General features: G+C 38.2%; 1 protein-coding gene across 2 annotated transcripts in view; it reads left to right on the plus strand.

The window, feature by feature from the left end:
• The window catches only part of Bdp1 (B double prime 1, subunit of RNA polymerase III transcription initiation factor IIIB), a 90,226-nt gene extending 70,318 nt beyond the window's left edge, over positions 1 to 19,908 (plus strand). For both annotated transcript variants that reach the window (XM_028790216.1, XM_028790217.1), the window contains exons 34-39: positions 345 to 531; positions 6,707 to 6,911; positions 11,145 to 11,181; positions 13,047 to 13,311; positions 14,863 to 15,118; positions 19,118 to 19,908. In XM_028790216.1, coding sequence (XP_028646049.1) covers positions 345 to 531; positions 6,707 to 6,911; positions 11,145 to 11,181; positions 13,047 to 13,311; positions 14,863 to 15,118; positions 19,118 to 19,249 — 1,082 coding nt within the window. In that variant the 3' untranslated portion in view covers positions 19,250 to 19,908. The remainder of the gene's footprint in view (positions 1 to 344; positions 532 to 6,706; positions 6,912 to 11,144; positions 11,182 to 13,046; positions 13,312 to 14,862; positions 15,119 to 19,117) is intronic.
• Positions 19,909 to 23,797: the final 3,889 nt, after the last annotated feature.

The following is a 23,797-nucleotide window of genomic DNA, read 5'->3' on the forward strand; positions in this document are numbered from 1 at the left end:
CCTCAACGTCACAGAAATCCTCCTGCCTCTGCCTCCCTAGTGCTAGCATTACAGGCATATTCCACTACACTTGGCTTTCATGTAACTATGGGGGAAAAAAAGCACAAATTTAAAATAAGCCAATGGCAGTTATAAGATACAAATGTAAAGTTCATCAGTTTTACTCAAAATTATAAAAGCTTCCCACAAAATAACCTGTGTAAGCTTTTAGGGTTCGGGGGTGTGTTTTATTTTTTTACTTAGCTTTTGCATTGTAAGTTATGAGAATCATTTGAGAGATGAAATAAATGATTTTGTATTATTTCTTGGTTTAGCTTTTCATTGCTAACTTTTAACTTCGACAGTGAATCTGTTTGCTAATGTAGAGCAAGATGGAGAAGATGAACAAGCATTCATTTTAACTTTGGTGGAAATCCCAACTAATGTAACAGAAGGATTTACTGATGCCTCCATGCAGTTAATGCCAAGCTCTCTGCTGCCAGCACCTATCTTGGTCAGATCTGGGAACACAGCAGAAAGAGGTGACCTGAGGTAAAACAGTTAAACCTTTTACCAGTTAAAAAGATGCTGTGTGAGTCAAGTATTTACCCAACTATACTCTAGCATTTTTATTTGTGTTAATAGTGAATGCTGCTCCTTGTGACATTTGCGTGTATGAAGATGGTGCTTGACCATGTCTGGTCTCTCTTCTGCCCTCTGTCAGCCGCCCTAAAGTCCTGCTTTTGCAGGATTTGTTGTTTCTGTTTTTAATGTCTACATATGAGAAAAAAAATGAGATTGTTTTTCTACGTATAGGTTATTTCACATAACAAAGTGTTCCAGGTCTGCTCATTTTTTGGTAGTCACAAATTTTATTTTTCCTTTTGGTTGAGTAATAAATACCTGTATGTATGTATGTATGTATGCATGTATGTATGTATGTATGTACATGTACACACGTGTGTGTGTTTCTGCGTGTGTGTGTGTGTGCGCGTGTGTGTACATGCACACATGTGTGTAGGTACCCGTAACATTTTCTATATCTACTTATCTGTTGATGGGTTCTTGGCCTGATGTCATAGTTTCCATAATTTGACTGGTACTAATAGTATTGCAGTAAACGTGTATTTGGGTATTTCTTTTTGCATGTTGATCTCATTTCCTTCAGATCGACATGTATGTAGCTCATAAGGTAGGTCTATCTTTAGATTTTTGAGAATCTCCCATTGTGTTTTATGTAAAGGGTGTGCTGATTTCTACTCCCAGTAGTAGGGTGTAAGTTTTTTCACATTATTGCCAACATTTATTTATTTCGCCTTTTATTTGGTTTTGTTCAATAACAGCTATTTAGACTGGGATAAGACAGTTTGATGTAGTTTTGGTATTGCATTTTTTTCATAATTTTCATAATTTTGTTGAACTGTTGTGCTTTTGAGAAGTTAAAACCTATTGTGATCAGTTGTCCACTTTTAATTTAGTTGTTAAGTTAGTGCGTATTGGTTATATAAAGACAGGTGTTTCATTATGACACTGGATACATGCAGCTACATGGGTCTGGCTATGTAGCCTGGCTTGGGTTTATTTAGTCTTCCTGCCTCAGCCTCTTGAGTAGTGGGATTGTAGGTATGATTACATAACTACATTTTTAAAAAATTCTGTCTATGGGCTGGCAATGTAGCACAACAGGTAAAGCCACTTGTTTGCAAGCCCGATGACCTGGTGTGATCCCCAGAACCCAGATGGTGGAAGAAAACTCTTGCAAGATGTCCTCTGAACTCAACACATGCATTGGCACATATGCCGCCTTCTTCCTGGTGCACAGACAAATCAGAAAAACATTGTTTGTGTATTTCTCTATTAATCATATTGTGGTACATAGCTGCAAACAATTTCCTGTACTTCTGTAGTTTGTTCTACTTTATTTCTTTTATTTCAGAAGCTCTATAATTTGGTTTAATTCCATTTGTTCATTTGTACATTTGTTTCCTGAGCTCATGGAGCCACATGTTTCTGTGTTCCCTTCTTGTATTCTCCCTCCTCCCTCCCTCCTCCCTCCCTCCCTCCCTCCCTCCTTCCTTTCCTCCCTCCCATCCTTTCTTTCTTTCTTGGAATGATCTTTTATTGGAGGAGGGTTCATCAACCCTTCTTGACCGCTGCTTCTTCATTGCTACCAGCACGCTGCTCAGCTCCTCCCGATTTGTCTTGGCGCGGATATGCCTGCCCACCCTCTTCTTGATGCACTTGAGTGTGGACTTGTCCTTGTACACTTGGAGCAACTGTGTGGCTCGTAAGGGCCTGAAACCACACACCTCCCAGATCACGTCCCCCACGAACTCGGTGTGCTTGGGGCGCAACACTGGCTGTGTCTCGGCCTGCTGACATTCTTGTCACCTTGTGGCTCTTGTTGTTGTCTTGAGGCCCACAGGGCCATGGCTGCCGCTCTCTGATGGTGGCCAGGACAGGAAGCTCCTTCTTGTATTTTTAAAGTTCTAAGACTTACATTCAGGTTTTGATCTATTTAGAGTTAGTGGTATATTGGATGAGGCAAAGCGGTCTAGGTTTTTTTGTTCGTTTGGTTTGGTTTTGAGGGCTTTTATTTTGGTTTGTGTTTAGATTTAGTGTGTATGTGTGAGTGTTTTGCTTGCATGTATGTGTATGTACCGTCTTTATGCACCTGATTCCCTTGGAGGCCAAATTAAGGCATCAGATGCCCCTGGAGCTGGAGTGTTGTGAACTGTGATGTGCTGGGGACTAAACTCAGTTCCTCTGCAAGAGCAACAAGTGCTTTTAATGACAGTTATATCTCTAGCCCCAGGGATACCCCCCCCCCCCATCCTGGCCTTCTCCCCCACTCCCCCAACACACACTCAATGTTCTGCTGTTTTGTTACTGTGGTTATATGCATTTTTGTATTTTTTTCTAGTTCTGTAGAGAATGAATTCTTTGGTATTCTGAAGGAAATTGTATTGACTCATAGATTGCTACTACTGTGATAAAACACAGATCAAAAGCAACTTTGAGGGAGGAAAGAACTTATATTTTACCTTACAAGTTTTAGTCCATCATTGAGGGAAGTCAGAACAGGAACTGGATGGAGGACCTGAGGCAGAGGTCATGGAGGAATGCTGCTTACTGACTTGCTTAGTTTGTTTTTTTCAGGGGCACCCGCCCAGAGCTGGCACCACCCCAGGGGCCTGGGCACTCTATCATCAGTGGTTAATAAAGAGCTGCTTCACAGACTTGCTGCAAACCATTCTTAGTGAGGTATTTTCTCTATTGAGGTAGCTCTTCCCAGATGATCCTGACTTGTTTCAAATTGATAAAAATTCTAACCAGTGTAGTAGTTTTGGCTAGCACAACTGGTTAAGCAATTTTAACTCCCCAGTCCATGAACCTGGAAGATAGTTCATCCTCTAGTATCTTTAGTTTCTAAAGTGATTTTCATTTCAGTCTTTAAAGTCTTTCACCTGCTATAGGGTTTTGTTTTTTTTTGTTTTTGTTTTTCTGTTTTGTTTTGTTTTGTTTGGCTGTAATGAATGGAATTCTTTTTCTGGTTTCATTCTCAGTGATTTTATTATTGGTATATAGAAATGTTATTGAAACTGGGTTATGGTAGCCCGTGCCTTTAATCCTAGCAGAGGCAGAGAGGCAGGTGGATCTCTGAGTTCAAGGTCAGCTGGTCTATAGAGTGAGTTCTAGGACAGCCAGGGCTACGCAGAGAAACTGCCTTGAAGACACCCCTTCCCCAAAGAATTGTTACTGAATTTTGTAAATTTATTTTTGTAAGCTACTTTGCTGCATTTATTTCCCTGTGTGTAGAATATTATCATCTGCACACAGGGATAGTTTGACTCTCTTCCTTTTATTGTCTCTTTCATCCTTTTAATTTATTACAGCTAGAGTTTCAAGTTAATTGGAGTGTGAAATCTGTCTGATTCTGGATCTTAGATTAAATGCTTTCATTTTTGTTCCATTTGATAGGTTGTCTGTGAATTCATCATCTCTGTCCTCTATTGTGTTGCAGCATCTTTCTAGACATAACTATTGAGGAGTTCTTATTATGAAGGTATATTGAATTTTATCAGACTTAATTCTTCATCTATTGAGGTGATTATGTAATATTTATTCTTGATTATATTTATATGCTGTTATTGATTAGTGATATTAAATCATCCTCACTCTTAGGAATGAAATTCTCTAGATCATGGTATGCAATCTCTCTAAGATTTCTTTTCAGCTGAATAAATATAGATTAAGGAAAAGTGAAAACTGGAGAGAGTATGACAAGTTAAAAGGGAGAATACTTATTTAATTCCACCTGCAAATATTTTATTGAAGATTTCTATATTGTATGTAGCAAGGATATTGGTTTATAATTGTCTTTATTGTGTTAGGTTTTGCAAGGTCATACTGGCTTCATAGAGTGAGTTTGAAAGAGCCTCGTTTTGTTCAGTAGATTGATTTCTTTTTTTAATTTGATAAGATTTAGTAGTGAATTTCTTTGGTTCTAAGATCTTTATTGAGTTACTTTTTATAACTACAATCTCAAGTCTGTGTTGGTTATTAATCTAATTAGGGTTTTTTTTTTTTTAATATCCCCTTACTTTGGTTTTAGTAGATCATATGCACCAGACATTTGTGTATTTCTTTTAGAGGTTGTAATTTATTGGCATATGGTTTTCAAAATATTCCTTAATGGTCCTTTTAATTTCAGTGCTATTGTAATGGCTGTCTTTCAGCATTTTCAGGACAGGCTTTCTCTTTTTTCTGGCAAAGCGTCTGCTTTATTTCGTTGATCCTCTCTTTCACTTTCCATCTTCTGTTTCTGGATTCAGCCTTCTTAAAGCCTTGCTTGCACGCTATAATTTGGTGGGGGGTTTTGTTTGTTTTATGGGGTGTGTGTGCGCGTGTGTGCGTGTGTGTGTAGGCCAGAATACGACTTTGCTTTTGAGACAGTCTATCACTGGCCTGGACTTCACCAAATAGGCCAGTCTTGTTGGTCAACGAGCCTCAGCCATTAGCCTTTGTCCACCTCTAACCCTGGGAATACATGCATGCCACCATGCCCAGTCTTTTTTATGTGAATTCCTAACATTGATTTCATGCTTTCGGGGCAACTACTTTGCCAGTTGTGTTATGCCTCCACTCTTATTTTTCTTTTGAATATTAATTTAACTGTCTTAGCTATAAACTTTCTACTATAAAGCTATAAACTTTCCTTTATAGGAACTGGAATCACAGACGGTTGTGAACTACCATGTGCATGCCAGAAAGTAAACTGAGGTCTTTAAGAACAGTGTTCTCGACTTCTTTTCTTTTCCTTCCTTCCTTCCTTCCTTCCTTCCTTCCTTCCTTCCTTCCTTCCTTCCTTTCTCCCTCCCTCCCTCCCTCCCTCCCTCTCTGTCTCTCTCTCTCTGTCTCTCTCTCTCTGTCTCTCTCTCTCTCTTTCTTTCTTTCTTTCTTTCTTTCTTTCTTTCTTTCTTTCTTTCTTTCTTTCTTTCTTTCTTTCTCTCTCCTCCTCCTTTTTTTTTGTTGTCCGATTTTAGACAAAATCGATTTTCCTTATGTACTCTTGGCAGTCCCGGAGCTCTCTATAAAGTTCATTCTAGCCTCAAACTCAACAGAGATGCCTCTGCCTTTCTGCTGTTAAAGGAGTGCATTTTTACCCAGACACGTACTCTTGACTGCTGAACTGTCTCTTCAGCCCTTTACTCTGCATGTTTTCAGACAGGGATCTCCCTGATTTAGACTGACAGGTCAGTGTCTCACTGCTCCTTCCCTCCACAGGAATCAAAGCTCTAAGGTCACAGACTGGAGCTCTCTACTCAGACCTCCATTCTTGTGGTGGGCACTTTGCTCCACAAATTCCAAAGTTCCTTGATTCTAGGAGATTTGTATTTTCCCTTCTGATTTCTTTAATCAAATCTTTGTGCATGTATAGTATTAAATTTCCATGTATATATCCACTTGATCTTAGTGCAACTTAAAGTATTTCTTTGACGGTGTTTTGTCTGTCTGGTTGATCTGTGTTGTTAAGAGTTGGGTATGGAAAGACACTGTTGCTGTATCAGGGCCTATCTTTCCTTTACCTCAATGTTGTCTTATACAAGTGAGTACTATGACAGTCACTGACATTGTTGGTGATTGTTGTGGAGATCTTACTTAGTAATTATGTAGTAACTTACAGAAGACAATGTGCTTTTATATTTGATGACGGTGTCATTTAAATGTGTATACTTGAGACATGTACAGTGGCACATGCCTTTCTTTAATCCTAGCACACAGGAAGCAGAGGCCAGCCTTGTCTATATATATATATATAGAGAGAGAGTTTCAGGATATCCAGAGTTAAATGAAAGATCCTGTATTAAAACCAGGAAAAGCCAAAACCAACCAAACAATCAAAAAACAACCCAAAAGTGTATCTGCCATACAGTTCTGTTTTGTTGCTTTTGAGGCATGAGCTAATGTGCTATTTTTCTCATGTGACACTTATTTGATGTGTTATTGTAGAATTAAAGCTTTTAGACAAGGAAAATGCTTTATGTGTTCTTTAAATTTAATTCAGTGTTGTTGAATTTAAGTTGTAAGCCTTTAAGTGTGAATGCACACCCCAAACTATTTACTAGCTTGTATTTCTGATACTCATGAGGCCTTTCATTGGAATAGTGACTTCATTAAGCAGTTTCTAATTCACTGGTTTTGCATGTACTTGTTTTCTATGCAGCGGGAGTTTACAAGCCTCTTCAGTTGTTCAAGATGCTACGTGCTTATCTCCATCTAAAAGTGGCGATTCTGAAAAGCCGCCTGCTAATTTGGATCTTACATCTAGGAAGAGATCTTGTTGCAGTCCTGATGAAAGTATTCATGTTCCTCCTGCTAAAAAGCCCTCAATTGCTCCAGGAATTGATTATCAAGAATGTACCTCTGAGGTAAGATCAAGTTATTAAGTAAGTGCCCTGGCCACATTGCCAAGGATCTGTTTCTATTTTTCCCATCTATCTCTAAACCTTTATACATACATACATAATACATCATACATAAGTACATAATACACATATACATACATACTAATGTATAGACATATGAAAAATATTTGACACTTATCATTACATATATATAATCCAAGTCAAGGTAGCTTGAGATGATCATTTTTAACCAGTTCAAAAAAGTAATTGAACATTGAAAAGTAATCAGGAAACCTACAGTGGCTGAAAATAAAGCTAATAGCTTCCTGTTAGTCTAGATCTTTACTCTCCCACCTGCCTAGTCACTGTGGGCTGTAGAGTAACAACTTCAGGGCTCTGAATGAACTCTCTAAACTGTGAAAGTAATAGTAGTAATATTCCCCTCCTCATCCTACATTAGCATTTTCTCTCTCTCTCAGGAATAAAACCACATACTCCAAAGCTTAATGTTGTTTTGTGCGTGTGCGTCTCCACCTCACTCTCTAGCCACATGGGCCCTCTCTCACCTCCCTGACTGCTCTGTAAATCCATCATGTCCTGAGGCGGTTCATCTGCTCCCCTTTGTGAGGAATATTTCCTCATGAAACATTACAGACTTAGCTCAGTCAGCATTGACACCAAGAGAAAAAAAGACAGGGAGGAGGAACTTTTCCTACACAATATTTTATTGTTAAAGTTAAAACAAAGCTTATCAAATAAAATCACAAATAAACCCAGCAGATTTCTCTTATTTAAATCTTATTATTTTTATGTATAATACCTTGTCTGCATGTATATCTGTCTGTGCATGATGTGAGTGTCACATGTACCTGTGGATACCACAGGGAGTCCAGTCAGACTACATCTATGTCCCCGGTTACTGTACAAGTTTCCCGGTTTTGGTTTTGTTATTTTTTTAATTTAATATCAATATTATGGTATTGCTCCTAATCTGTAACTTCATTCTAAAAGTTGCATTTAAAATTATGTTCTGAAAGGAGAAGTTGAAGTTAACAGTTTTTGGTAGTAGATAAAACAAGTGCTATTGTTATTTATCTGGTAGGAAAAATTTGGTATTCCAAATTCTTAATATTTTTTTGTGTTTATTAGTAAGATTAAGCATCTTTCCATGTATTTAAGTACTACTTATCTCTGTCTGATTCTTTCTCTGTGAAATGACTTCTATATTCTTTTTAATTTTTTTAAAGATTTATTTATTTATTATATATGAATACACTGTAGCTGTCCTCAGACACACCAGAAGAGGGCATCAGATCTCATTACAGATGGTTGTGAGCCATCATGTGGTTGCTGGGATTTGAACTCAGGACCTCTGGAAGTGCAGTCAGTGCTCTTAACCACTGAGCTATCTCTCCAGCCCATATATTCTTAACTTGTTTCTAAAATGTATTACTGATCTTTTTCTTTTTTTATTTATTTTTTGAGATGGAGTTTCCCTGTGTTGCCATATCTGTCCTGGAACTCTCTATAGACCAGGCTGGCCTCGAACCCAGAGGCCTGTCTCTGCTTTCCAGAATTCTGGGATTAAAAGTGTATGCCACCACACCTGGCATTACTTTTTTTTACTGATACTAAAGGACTTCTGTGGTTTTTTTTTTTTTTTTTTTAATTTTTTTGTTTTAAATATGTGTATGTTAATGAGATTCAAATATTTAGATTTGTTTTTGTTTTGCTTTGTTTTGTTTTTTGGTTTTTCAAGACAGGGTTTCTCTGTGTAGCCCTGGCTGTCCTGGAACTCACTCTGTAGACCAGGCTGGCCTTGTACTCAGAAATCCGCCTGCCTCTGCCTCCCAAGTGCTGGGATTAAAGGCATGCGCCACCACTGCCCGGCTAGATTTGTTTTTTAAGTCTACCTTTTTCATATAGATTTTTTTTAAAGTAACTTTTTCTGTTTCACTTTATTCTTTTATAAGTTACTTGGCCCATACTGGGCTTCCAGTTGGAAAATGGAAAGCCAGCATAGAGCAGAAAGACTCTTCTGTGTGTCGCTGTTTACTGGTGCATTGCTGGGAACTAATCTGGGAACTGACTTGTGCAAGACAGGTGCTTTAGTACTGAACTATACCCAGGTCTGTTGGCAGACTTTGTTGTTTCATTTTTCTAGGGCAGTGTCTAGCAGTGGAACTCAGATTGGCCTGGAACTTGGAGTAGCCCAGGCTGCCCTCAAACTTATGATTGTCTTGCCTTAGCCTTGCTAATGGTGAGATGATAGTCATGTACCCTCTTCCTGGGTCTTATCAGAAGTGAGACAGAGTTCTCTGATGTGTGTATGTTTCTGCCTGCCTGCCTGCCTGTCTGTCTGAAAGTCATGAACCTCCTGGTTTAGTGACTAGAGCAGTGGTTCTCAACCTTCCTAATGCTGCAACCCTTTAATACATATAGGTCCACATGTTGTGGGACCCCAACCATAAAATTTTTTCATTGCTACTTCATAACTATAATTTTGCTATCATTATGAATCATAATCTAAATATCTGATATGCAGGATACCTGCTATATGACTCCCAAAGAGGTCAAAACCCATAGGTTTTCCTCTGTTTTAAAGTATTTAGATTATGGTTATGTATCAGCATTTGTGATTCATAAATTTTGATTTGCTATAGGAAAAAAGTTTTAATTAGTACACTGTGTACTGTGAGGGGACAGTGACATAGGCAGTAATATTTAATATTGTTCACTATAACTTTTTTTTTTAAGATTTTTTACTTTATTTTATATGTGTGAGTACACTGTAGCTGTTTTCAGACACACCAGAAGAGGGCATCAGATCCCATTACAGATGGTTGTGAGCCACCATGTGGTTGCTGGAAATTGAACTCAGGACCTCTGGGAGCGCAGTCAGTGCTCTTAACCACTGAGCCATCTCTTCAGCCCCTTTATCTTTAATTTTTAAGGGATACATGCAGGAGCAGGGTGAAGACTCTGTGGATAACGAGCATACTTGAATTCAAGCATGAGAACTGTGTTCCGTGTCTAGCCATCTACTAGAAATGCCAGGCATGGTGGCATGCGCTTGTAATCCTCGTGCTGGGCAGCCACAGGAGGATCCCTGGGGTCAAGCAGTCTAGGCTGATGTTCAAAGAGGTGACAGTGTTTCTGAGGCTGATCTGTGGACGGTCCCAAAGGCAGTCCTCTGACTCCACCCATATTCACCTTACTCCCTACTCATAGAAAAAATGTAATGTACAAATGAAAAATGCATGTTGTCATCAGTGTGTTGAAATATGCACAGGGCTGAAGAGTTGTTCTTGCACTTGTTCTTGCAGAAGACCTGGGTTCAGTTTCCAGCACCCCCATGGTAGTTCACAACTATAGGTAACTCCTGCTCAGTGGAGCTGATGCCCTCCTCATCTGATCTCCAAGGGCTTCTGACACTCACATCATGCACAGACATATATGCAAACAGGATGTTAGACATAAAAATAATAAGATTTAAGAAAAAGAAAAAATGTGCTCAGTTTATGATTTTATTTTATAAACTTTGTTTTAACTTTAACAAAATATTTTGTATAAAATATTCCTCTCTGTCTTTTTTCTTTCTTTTGGGATAAGTAGAATCTGGTTATATAGCCCGGGCTGGACTCAGAACTCAAGATTATTCTGCCTCTGTCTTCCAGGATGGGATTATAGATAAATGCTAGCACAGCCAGGTTTCTCCTACAAAGTAGCATACTTGCAGAAACCTTATTTTTTTCTAAAGAATGGATAATTCTGTAAATGTGATTTTTCTCCTTTTGAATTATATTAGACTGGGTAAAGTCATGAAGTAGACTTTTATCATGTTGGAGCATCTTTGCGTTTTTGAAACAGACTACTAATTGACCATGATGTATTAGTTTGAGTTGAGGGCTCAGGGATGTACTTCTGTGGTAGAGCTTAGCCTGTGTGAGACCCTGGCTGGGATACTCAGCTCCATAAATGTGAAAAATTTGTTTCATTTGAGATTTGGTGGTTGGTATCAATATTATGCAAGAGATAAATGACGTATGGCAGCTTTCTCTTTTCCAGTGTGCTCCAGAGCAGTTTAAATAGCAGCAATATAGTTTTTCACAGATATTTTAATTTGAGGTATAATTCTACGTCTAACTCTAGAGCATGCTCAGAAGTGCTCGTTTTCTCTGCAGCATGATGGAGAGGATGGAATTGTAATTTACATAATTGGATTTCTAAAACTTTTTGTATATTTTTTTGAAACAGGTATGTTCAGAGGAATTCAATGTTTTTGAGAAAACAGGTGAGTGAAATAAATTTAAATAAGACTATATTTTGTTAAGTACCCTTGCTTTCTATTTATTTATTTATTTATTTATTTATTTATTTATTTATTTATTTATTTTAATAAGAGCCATCACCATGGGTAAAACAGATATCTGATAAACTTTAGATATACTAAATTTTATCTATCCTTATCTATGTTTGTATTTAGAAGCTTTTTCTTATGTCTCACTCTAAGGTTTAGAGTAAGACCTTTGATACATTTTAAATTGAGTTTATACAGGATAAGGGATAGCTAACTAGCTTCACTCTGTATGACAGTAACTAGTTTTCTCAGCACTTTTTGTTGGATAAACTAGGCTATTTTCAGTGTTTTAGTACCTTTATTGAAAATCAGGTGTCTGTAGCTGTGTATTTATTTCTATTTTATTCTACTGTACTACATGGCTGTTTTTGTAGTAATATGTGCTGTTTCTATTATAATTGTATTAGTATCTTTGGGAGAGGGATGATCTGGTTTACTGTTAATGCTTTCCGTGGTAGTTTTGACTTGATTTACTCTTTTGATCCCCAGCATTTTCTCTGTGTTCTCTCTCCTCTGTGTCCCTGCTCCTCACAGCCTCCACTTTCAACCCTCAAGTCTCTGTTTCCCTGCCTGCCTTTACACCCCTGTTGCTGAGTCCTCTCTGGGCCCCAAAGTGATTCTTTACTTCATTTATTTGGTGCTTGCGTCTCTGACATAGTTGATGAGTTTTACTCGTAGACTTGAGTCATGCATTTCCCAGCTCAGGAGGAGTCTTGCTGCCTTGCTGTTTCATGTTCCTTGTGCTTCTGTGCTTCTGTGCTGTAGTGTGTATGTGGGCGGGGCCAAGAGTTGGTTTTCTTTTTATTTATTTATTTATTTATTTATTTATTTATTTATTTATTTATGAATATACTGTAGCTGTCTTCAGACACACCAGAAGAGGGCATCCAATCTCATTACGGATGGTTGTGAGCCACCATATGGTTGCTGGGATTTGAACTCAGGACCTCTGGAAGAGCAGTCAGTGCTCTTAACCTCTGAGCCATCTCTCTAGCCCGAGAGTTGGTTTTAAGATGGTCTTATTGTCTATTCCTGGCTGTTTTTGAACTTATGGCAACCTTTCTGCCATCACCTCCCAATTGCTGGGATTCTGGGCATGTATTGTCACACCCAGGGTCACAATATGTAGCCTCAGCTGGCCCGGAACTCATTGTGTACACCAGGCTTACCTCACAGAGATGCCTGGCCTTGGTCCCTTGTTTTCTCTGCTTAGCCTTTCTATTACAGCATGCTGTTTAGCTGTCCTGTGATCTCTTTTGCTTTTGCTCTCTTGCTCTTTTTCCCTTTGATGTAAAGTCTATACTTTGTTTTCCTGACTTTTGTTGGTCCTGGAGTCACATGATGGCAGTGTTGATTCGTTGTTTTGGCAACCTCCCTCATACTAAAGTCCTTTTTCTTGTTCTGTCATTCGTCCATCTGTCTGTCTCTGTCTCTTTCCCTCTCTCTCCCCTTCCCTCTCTTCTCTCCCCTTCCTCTATTTGTTTCTTTCTTCCTTCTTGAGATAGTGTCTCACTCTATAGGACTCTCTGTGTAGCCCAGGCTGGCCTCAAACTCATAAAGCAGTCTTTTTGTTTAGCCTTTCGGTGCTAGGATTACAGGCTTGCACCCCTGTTTCCTGTTCTAATCCATAGTTCCTAATAGTCTATCCCACTGACTAGAACATATCATCTTTTCTGAGCTGGATCTGTTACAGAACACCATGGGTTTTTCCTTCAGATACTCCAATTTAGTTGACTTCTTTTTTTAAATATTTCAATATTTCAAATCTCTCTCCTCTCTGTTTTTTCTCTTTGAAAAAGATTCTTGCATGGGACAAGGCATTTTTCCTACCTCAGAGAGCACATATGCAACCTCAGAAACTCAAAAGGAACACAATGAACCAACTTTTCAGAATACAGAATCATCTGGATCTCTTGAAGAAATAAAAAATGCATGTATAGAAAACACCATGACTCAATTGCCTCAGAGTGAGATAGTATCTGATAAAGAGGAGAAGGCTGATCCTGCTTCCAATTCTGAACAGAGGAACAGCGTGAAGTCATCTTCAAAACCCCCTCTGACCAGGTATTATTAGAGACTCTGTACTGACTATCTTTCTGTCCACAGGATAAAACCCAGAACTAAGTTGTTTTATAGATGTAGCCTTCATCAGTTATGTAAAGAGAAGACAGTTTAGCCCAAGACCTACAGAAATAGTCCAGGTATACATTCTATATGACTGGAGCTTGGCTCTACTGAAACTGACTGTGTCAAACAGCAAATCCTTAGACATTTGCACTTCTTTTCCAGTCTGTTTGTAGTCTTTGTTTTGATGAATACACATTGTATTGTATGAAGCAAACATGTAGCTGAGATGAGACAACATAGAGTTGGTGTCCTGTTACTCTGGAAGTTCTTGTATTCAATTTCCAAGTAGTGTGTCGTTTTGTTTCCTTATGGCTTTTAGTATGGTTTCTCGTATGGTCCATACTTAGTGCTGCCACATCGCTTTCACATATACACTAGAGAGAAGGCTTTAGGGTAATTAGTAATTACTGTTGCCAGCTCATCAGAAACTTTAACCTGGTAAGTCTAGGATAGCAGCCACTAGCTTTCACTAAAGGGAAAAAGACGTGTATCTTTAGAAGGCTTATTTTCAAGCTGAGCACAGTGAAACTTACCTTTAATCCCAGCACTAAGTAGGTAGATCTCTGTGAGTTTGAGGCCAGCCTTGGACTGGTTACATAGTGAGTTCCAGAACAGCAAGAGTCTACATAGTGAGACCTGGTCCTGAAACAAACAAACAAACAAACAAACAAACAAACACACACTGGCTGAATGCTGGCGTAGGCCTTAAATTACAGCACCTGGGAGACAGAGGCATATGGATCTCTGAGTTCGAGGCCAGCCTGGTCTACAGAGTGAGTTTCAGGACTGCTAGGGCTATACAGAGAAACCCTGCCTTGAAAAAAAAGAAAACCAAAACCAAACCCCAAACAATACAAAAGCTCATACAGACCATTCTTAGGCTTCAGGGCTCTGTGAGTTCTGTTGAGGCACAGAAGCAGCTGTGCCATGGACTCAGTATGTCTCCTACAACTTAGTCATAGTGCATATGACTCAGGCCTTACCTGTATTAAATCCAGAATTCCATTTTGATAATACTACCCACGTAATTCATATGCACTTCTAAGCTTAAACAACCTTGCCTGTGTGTCAGATATACATCATAGTTTAGTGTCATCAGTACTTGGTAAAGTATACCACTTTAGCATTGATAGAAATAAAATTATATTAAGAATGTGTCTTTTTCTTTTTTGTAGTTTTATGAGGCATAGTCTTCACTATGTATTCCAGCCTGGCTTGGGACTAAGAGACTCACCTGCCTCTGCCTCTTGAGTCTTGGAATTAAAGGCATTGTTACCACCGTGCCTGACAAAAGAATGTGCCTTGCTGAGTGGTAACATGTGCCTGTTACCACAGCATAGCAGTGCTTAAGAGACTGAGTCAGGGACACCTTAGCTATATGTAGAAAGGCTTCCTATCAAATCAGCAGCAAAAGCAGTGTGTGTGTGTGTGTGTGTGTGTGTACCTACCTGTATATATTTGTCTGAATCTTTGTGTATTCATTTCTAGACCTGGCAGAAGGCCTTTGGGATTTTTATCATTAATATGTCCAAAAAATAGTTTGGAATCTGATGAAGTGATCCAAACTCACAGTAAGAAGCGCCTAAAGCCTCAAATACCTGTATCACAACGAAATTTGAAGAAACCTAATCCACTTACTGCAAGCCAGAAAAAAAATCGGGAGTCTTCAGATCCACTCCCATCACCAAGTGTTCCTGATACTCTGTCTGATAATACTGGAAGTTCTGAAAGTTCGGCAGCTCAGGTATGTGAGAACTATTGTATTTTATTGTGTATGAGATACATCTATCATCTGAACAAGGGAAGAAAAAACAAGTTTATTTTTAGTTGTAGTTGGATGTCAGAAATTATTTTAGTCCAACTTCGGTTTACCACAAAAATGTAGCTGATTTAGTATGAGCTATTGAACTAGCCAGAAATGGAGCACTTATTTGCAATTCTTCAATCCAACTCTCTGACCCATAGAAGCAAAATCAAGTACTAACCGTAGTGTTATTTGTCTTGGGAAAAAAAGTCCTGACTCATAAAAATTCAAAAAACTAGAAACGCAGTTTGTAGCTCATGCAGAGATGTAGAATTCGTATGTTATTTCTGTGCACCCTCAGTCTGTCTAATGGCAAGTTCTAGGATGAGAAAGAAATCTATGTCCCTCTACTTACTGACTTATCACTGCTAGAATATTATCATCACTTCTGCAGTGCTGGTGATTTAACTCAGGGCTTCACACATTCTAGGAAAATGCCTTCCTTATGATCTCCCTTGTCAGCATTAGCACCATCCTCAGGAATATGACAGAACACTGGTAGCTGTTAGCAGTGTAACATAGCATGTAAGTGTCTCAACGTAAGCCAAGTCCTGTGCTCATCCGACTGTTTTAGCAGTCTATTCATGAAGTGTATCATTTCAGAAATTGAATTACACATTTAAGATTAGGGTTCCCCTACTGCTAACACAGCACCTGCTTACCCAAATATTCATTCAGGTAGTTTTGTATATTACTAATTTGTTGATTTTTCTGGTAGTTTGTTTTACTTATTTTTTGTTTGTTTTTACTTTTATTATTTTGAGGTGACATTTCATTATATAGCTTGAGCTATCTTATAGAACTCACAGTATAGCCCGGGTTGGCCCTGGAAATTCTGATCTTTATTTCTGACTCTAGTACCTCATTACCTTTTGTTGCAAACTAGTATTCTGTGGTATGGATTTATCACAATGTGGTTTTTGTTTGTTTTTATTTGAAACAGGGATTTTAAGACTGACCTGTAACTCACTCTGTAGACCCGGCTGTCCTTGAACTGAGGTCTACCTGCCTGCTGGAATTAAACACTCAGTTTCTTTTATTCCCTTATTACCTGTAGAAGGACCTCTCCGTTCTTTTAAGTTTTTTACCATTTTGAGCAGAGGTGATGTGAACATTCATGTATGTCTACATAGAAACATATATTTTTATTTTTTAATGATAAATGTGTAAAAGTATTCTCATTATTGGTTTTTATTTTTAATCTGACTCAAAAATCTCAATAATAAAGCTTAATCCTCTTGACTCAGGCATCTGAATGTGGGAATTACAGGCTTCTGCCACCATATGTCGGCCTGTCTGTAATAACTCCATGGCATTCCATTATTGTGTTGTGCTGATTAGTAATACTGATTTTATATCATAAGCATGTTCCTAATTACGTGCCATATCAAAAAGCATAGTAATAGTTGTCTTATATCACTTTACCTGTTCATCTTTAGACTTGATAGATATTTATAGAACAGTATAGAATATAAACGTTTGTTCTGTTAGTAGATAGAATTAGAAGTGCTTGGTTAAAGGAAGGATGAGTGCTTGTTCAATAGACTCTACTGCTCTGTTGTCATGGGGATATGGCAGTGACTATGTATTAATAGCTACACGACCACTGCGCCCTCCGCTCCTAACCCAGCACACACACTTTTCTTTTAGATCATGATCTTACTCGTTAACCCCAGCTGATTTTAGCTGGAATCCAAGGGTTTAAGATGACAGAAATGTCCTCCCGTGACCATTCATTCTCTAGCATTTAGGAGCACATACTTGTGTGCAGTTGGACTTGTATGAGAGTCAGTCATTCTCTTTTCTGGGTATTTGACTTAAGGAAAACTTGTCTTTTATTTTCACAGTGATTTGTAGACTATCTTAAGAATATTAAGGAAAAAGTGTGTTTTATAATACAGGTTGAAATATTTTTCTGTATGTCATGTATATTTTTATTTTGTTTGGTTTTGCCATACAGATATTTTTTAGTTTTGTGTAGGTAAATTTGTCAAAAGCATTTTGCCTTCACATTTTGTAATCATTTCAAAAGATATCCCTTTCCACAATCTAAGAGATAAAAATATCTTTCTGTGGTTTGTTCCAATAACTTTTTGTTGTTTTGTTTATTTGTTTGCTCGAGACAGGGTTTCTCTCTGTAACAGCCCTCAAACTCACAGAGATTCATCTGCTTCTGCCTCTGGAGTACAAGGAATAAAGGGTGCGCCACCACTACCTGGCCGTGGATTTACATTTAAGTCTTTGCATCATTAGAATTTTTTTGTGTAAGGTATAGGCCTAACTTTCCAGCACATGGGTGTATAGTCAATAGTCAGTATTTATTGAATACCCCAACTTTTCTCATTTTATAAAACTTTTATTTTTTTGGAGACAGGCTCTCACTATGTAGCCTTGACTAGCCTGGAACTCACTGTGTAGACTAAGCTGGCCTCAGACTCATAGAAATTCACCTGCCTCTGTCCCAAGTGCTGGAATTAAAGATGTGCACCATATTTTTTAAATCATATTTTAATTCTTGTGCTCCTTCCTATCCCTGAGACCCCTCAACAGATCTTCCTCCCAACTCTATGTCATTATTGTATTTTACTTCAATAACTCTCTGAGTCCAGTTAATTCTGGCCATGTAAAGAACTGACTTTTGGAGACTGGAGAGAGCTTACAGCTCTTACAGAGGGCCCAGGTTGGTCCCCAGCACCCACAAGGTGGCTCACAACTGTCTAACTCCAGTTCTAACTATGGTGCACATCAAATCATACAGAGATACATACATATGCATGGATTATTTAAAAAATTAAATCTCTGTTCACACAAAACATAAACATACATTTCTTTGACATTTGTTTATGTTCATATGTTACTATTATATTGTTTTTTTGTGTTTTATTTTTAAGATATAAATGTGCTAATCTAATTTTTGAGCATCAATTCTTACTCTAGCAATTAAAATGTTTTAGTTGCATAGACTTAACAGTGATTTAGTTCTCTATATGTAAATTTGTTTTTCTGAGAATCAGGATGAGGTAATCACACTGTCATTTACTTAATAATGGGTTTTCATAAGGGTGATATTTAGAGAATGGCACCCCGTCTGGCTTGTTCCTGGGCAGCCACCATGTTCCCGCTGCTCCTCGGCTCTGACCAGGGCTCCAGTTAGCTAGATGCACAGGCCCTGGCACCCACAAGACGCCAGGGTGGGGGATGGCTCCGCCAATCCCCCACGCTGCATCCACAAAGCTCGGCTGAACCCCAGACAATGTCTGCCATCCTCCCAGTACCTGGTAGAAATGAGACTCTTAAAGCTTAATGATTATCTAAAGGATTTATATATTTAGAAATGCTCGATCAACAAGATGCCCACACAACTAGAGTTGTTACCAATATCTAACCTTTTGATAGAAGTTGCTACCCAGGACAGCCTTTGACCCATCTGTGGTTCTCCATGGCTGATAGCCTCCTTCCTCCCCTCCCCTTCCTCTCTTTCTCTCCCAGCTCCACCTTCTCTTCTACTGCCTAATACTGAGCTCCACTGAGAATTCAATGTAGCAGAATAAGTATCCTGCTACAGGTATTAAAAGTTTAGTTTTATTTTATTCTATTTTTTTTACCTGTGTCTATGTTTTCACCTATATGTGGGCAGATGTGTGTAGAGGCCTGAGGTTGACCTCTGGCTGTCATGCCTGCCTAGCATTTATGTGGGTTCTGATTATCCAGACTGTCAGCAAGTGTTCTGATCACTGAGTGTTCTCTCCCTCCGGGTGCCCTCTCCCCTTGTGATTATGTTGCAGAAGTTACCTATTAAGTATTAAAGCTCTTCCTTGCCTATGGATTGGTTCACTTTTTTTTTTTTTTCCTTTTTGCTAGGGATTGAGCCCAAGACTTCATTGCCCCAGTAGCAATATATAAACAGTATATTACATTTCAGTTTTATTATCTTCCTAGGTTTCTTCTGATCAGCCATTGCTAGAAGAAAAACGTAAAAGTGGGCCAAAAGGAGCATCTGAAGAAGAGGTGACCACAGTCTCAGAGTTCGTCTTCAATGACATCTTCATTGAAGTGGATGAACTAGAATAAAGCACTCTTCTGGGTTTCCCCTTCTTTTTACTATTTTCGTAATGAGTTTGAAATTTCCAATGACCCTGACTTTAACAAAGCAGTGTTTCAAAAAGCACCACTACCTGTTTTTATTTAGGTCAGTTTTGAATATTTATTGAGCTTCATTTGAAGCCCTTATAATCAGTGGGAAGCATTTCATTCTGATTGACCCTGCATTTTGGAAGTACCAAGCAGTTAAGACTGGTCTCGCTGACAGGCATGCAATGTGTTTACATTTGATGCACCCCGGGCTGAGGTCCGCTGGACTTGAGAGCTGTGTGCATACACATCTGTATAAATCATAGTGCTAACATACTGGGAGCTTGATTGTATTTAACATTTAGTGACCTTCTTTTATAAAGGTGGCTGTGTTTTGTTTCTGTGGGTTTTTTGTTTGTTTGTTTGTTTTGTTTTTTGTTTTTTTTTCTTTTTCTTGGATGATCAGTTGCCTGTAAGTATATGAAAGCAAATTGTGACACTCCACTTTGGTATGGCAGAGTTAAAACTTTTCTATTATCATCTATTTGACTGAAAAAAAATGTATTTTTCTAATTCATGGTGATGTAACATTAGTCCTGATTGAAGATCTAGTATTTAAACTTGCTATTTATAAAGATGGCACATCAAAGAGATTATTTATTTTTAAATTTTTTATTTAAAATATATCCCAATTTAATTATTTTCACTTATCAGATTTGGGTAAAGAAAGCATTAACAAATAATTTGTCTCTTTTTCCTCTTTACTTTAAAAGCTATTTTAAAATGTCATAATTAAAAATGTTTAGGTAGTATCGATGTTTTGAATATTTTTCTCATAGCATATTGAATTAGTACTGTGAATATTTTTTGCTTTTCTTACTGTAATCTCAGGATTTTCATTGGAAGAAAAAAATTAACATAAAAGACAAATTGTCCTATATAACTGAATCTTTTTTATACACACACACACACACCCTTAAAAAAAGTTTAGTGATAGCATTTCCCTTACTAAATTCTGTTCACAGTATATGTGGGCCTTTAACCACAGAACACGATTCTGATGTTAAAGCAGAAAATAAGACAGGAAGACTTGGCCAAGCCAGTGATGTCCTCATTATGAACTTGGGTGTTTTTAATTTTGAGTCTTGTGATTTATGTGTCTTGTTTCCCTAACAGTTTTTACCCTGGTTCAAATTAAACTCTTCAAAGAGCAAATGTATTCATTTTTATTATAAAACCTCATAGATTGATACGATTGATACGTTAGCTCCATAGTTAGAAGTTTTTCCACAAAACATTCTTTTGGAACTGTAGTCGGCGTGGTCCTGGTAGCAGCTGCTCGGCAGATGCTGAGTGGAGGAGCAAGGTTGGCAGGGCTTCGGCTTAGACCTCGCACGTGAGTTCTCTTTTTACCCCAGGGCTTCCGTGTTAAAGACTAGCCTTGCACTCTCTGTGTGTGAAGGTGTTCTTCAGCTTGTCTCCTCCACTCTGGGAGTACAGGAGCGCACCACCATGCCCACTTTTGTGCTGTGCTGGGAGTAGGAGCCCCAGCTTCCCACATGCTAGGCAAACACTCTACCACGTGAGTTTTCCCAGCCCTAGGCTGCAGTGGATAAGAATCCGAAGGTGCTGCTGTCTCTGTGTAGGAGCTATTTGCAGAATGTGCCTACAATTCAAAAACTCTGAGTGTATTATGAAATGAGCAATACTTCAGTTGGAAAATATTTTTATATCTATGTAATTTTCATATTGATAAAAATGGTGACCCCTTTTTTAAGTTTCTAACCAAAAGAGAAATCAATGAGTCTAGAGTGCTGATTCATTGAATTTATTGTGAACATGTTTCTTGTTCTGTGGCTTAGAGTAAAATGTATAGTTTAATGTCTGTTATAAAGGAAGATCTATACGTTAGATGGAAATTCTCAAAAGTATGCATTTATTTCATGTGATTAATTAATGTCACAAAATCATGGAGGTAATTCATATTGCTATTTCAATGGCTTTTTGTTTTAAAAATGTCATGCTCTATAAAGCTTTTTTTTTCAAGTGTTACTTGGGTAAGATCACCGAGACTAAACTATTATTTATCCCTGTGTAATATTTATTTTTTAACCTCTGTCTCATTCATCTGTAATAAACTGATTTTATGGAAGATGTAATTTATTGTATAAAGACTACAAGGGGCATTTGTTGTATAGAGAATCAAGTCAGTGAACAAACTGTCCTGTTGTCACAGCCTCAAACTGGTGTTGGAAAGAGAAACAATCAGTGTGCTTAGCTTTAAGGTGGAAGGTTTGTGATGGTGGAAAGATGTTGAAAGGAATTTGTTATAGAAGTCTTCAAGGAGACATGATGAAAGGGCTTTGCCTTCTCTTGACTGTTTTCCTCTGGTCAGTTCCATCTTAGCAGGTGGCCCAGCCATGGTTTAAAAGTCTAATTGTTGGTAAACAATTAAGGCAAGACATAGATGAAAATCTAAATATCCAGTGTTCACCGTATTATTCAAATGCAAGTGACCATGTATAATATCGTGCTTGAAGGCGTTTTTGACAAGGGAAGCAATATCTTATTTGTAAATTTTCTTGTTCTAAAGGAAGCAGTTATGTTCTGTAGATAAAAATTATGTAAATAAAAGTTATTTTATACCATTTTTGTTTTGTCCTTTTCAAACAACAAAGACATTAATTATATTAATGTTCAGTTAATTGGTTTCTGTTTTCAATTATCATCTATACTTCCTTATAAAAATATAGTATTGCCAGATATGGTGGCCCAAGCCTGTAATCCCTGAATCGACAGGCAGGAGGAGTGTGAATTTCGGACTAGTGAACCAGTTTCCAAAAAAGAAAAGGGAGGGGTAGGGAAAGGGGGAGGGAGGGAGGGAGGGAGGGAGGGAGGGAGGGAGTGGGGGAGAGAGAGAAAAGAGAAAAAACATGCATACTATAGCTGGAAGAATTCTTGATTCTTATGGAGGGTGGTTTATTTTTGAAGTTTTGTTTATTTTCATTCTTTAATGAATTTTTTATATATAACAACTCAAGATATTTTGCTCTTTCCTACAAATTAGCTTTGTTTTCTATATAAGGGAAGAAATTGGAGCTTTAGTCCCAGAGTTAATAAAAAACAGATTTTTGAAGTGTTTATTGGCAAATAATCAGTCACCCAAAAGTTTTTTTATTGAGAGAATTATCTGTGGAAACTCGGTCAAGCATGGCCATTTCTTCAGATACGTGTGTGTGTGTGTGTGTGTGTGTGTGTGTGTGTGTGTAGCTATACTGTTGTCTGATCACTTTAAGAAACAATGAAATAGAAAATTTTATTTCTTAGGAAGCTATCGTCATTAACTATATCATCCAGTATCTTACTGATGAAAACTTAGCTAGGTGTATGCAGTGCCTCTTGAGTTTGACGGCAGCCTGGATCCAAGATCCTGTCTGCTGATTAGTAGTCTAGGTTTGTTGTTGTTGTTATTTATTTTTGTCAATTTGGCACAAGCTGTGGTGGTTGTTCTCAACTGAGAAAATGCCCTGCAAAGATTGGCCTATAGACAAGTCTGTGGGGGCGTTTTCCTGATTAATTATTGCTGTAGAGGACAAACTGTTGTGTATGGTGCTTCACCTGGGTAGGTGAGCCTGAGTTATGGAAAAATGCAAGCTGAGCAAGCCAGTATACAGTGTTTCTCCATGGTCTCTGCTTCAGTTCCTACCTTGAGTTCCAGCTGACTTCCCTCAGTGATGGGCTGTGATTAAGACAAGCAAGCAAACTAGAACACTGTCTGAAAAATAAAACCAGGACAGGTGATTACTCAGTGCTTCAGGGCACTACTCTTGCAGAGAACCCAAGTCTGGTTCCCAGCACTCAGGCTGGCAAACTCACAACTTCAGCTCGAAGGGTTCTATGGCCTTTTTCTGGCCTTTGGGCAACTGTGCATACTTGTATACAGTGGCTCACGCATACACATAGTTAAAAGTATACTTTAAAACCCTAACGGCTCAATCCCAAGTATTCAACCCTACCTACAAACATGGGTAACATGACAACAGAGTCAGCAGTTTGCATTATATATTTATTCACACACATGTATTATTTAAAGAATGAGCCATGAATTTGAGAGGCAGATGGATAGGAGTGGAACTCTCAAGAGGGGTAGGAGGGAGGGTCAAAGGTAAACAGTTTTAATTAAGTGAAAAGTAAATGAAACATTTTTGGATACTTTTATATAGTCTAAGCTGCCTGCAAATGCACTGTGTAGCCCGGAATAACTTTGAACTGCGGAGGCTCTTAATTTACCTCTTGAGTGCTAGAGCTGCTAGGAAATCATTTTCTTTTAGCCTCAATACCAGGAATAAATGTTTCATTCAGTTCAAATGCTCTGCTTTGGTTTGTCTTCTTTTACATGGCTTGGATACGTGTGTGAATCTTTAAGTTGTCCACATTTACAAGACCTTATTTGGGGTCAGCTTGTAGCAAGGTAGAAGGCTTATGTCCTATTTTATATGATGAACTCATTTTGATTTGACTTAGGCCTGCGTTTCTCTTAGATTTTAA

The sequence above is a fragment of the Grammomys surdaster genome, unplaced genomic scaffold (assembly GCF_004785775.1).
Source record: "Grammomys surdaster isolate TR1022 unplaced genomic scaffold, NIH_TR_1.0 125876, whole genome shotgun sequence".
NCBI lineage: Eukaryota > Metazoa > Chordata > Mammalia > Rodentia > Muridae > Grammomys > Grammomys surdaster.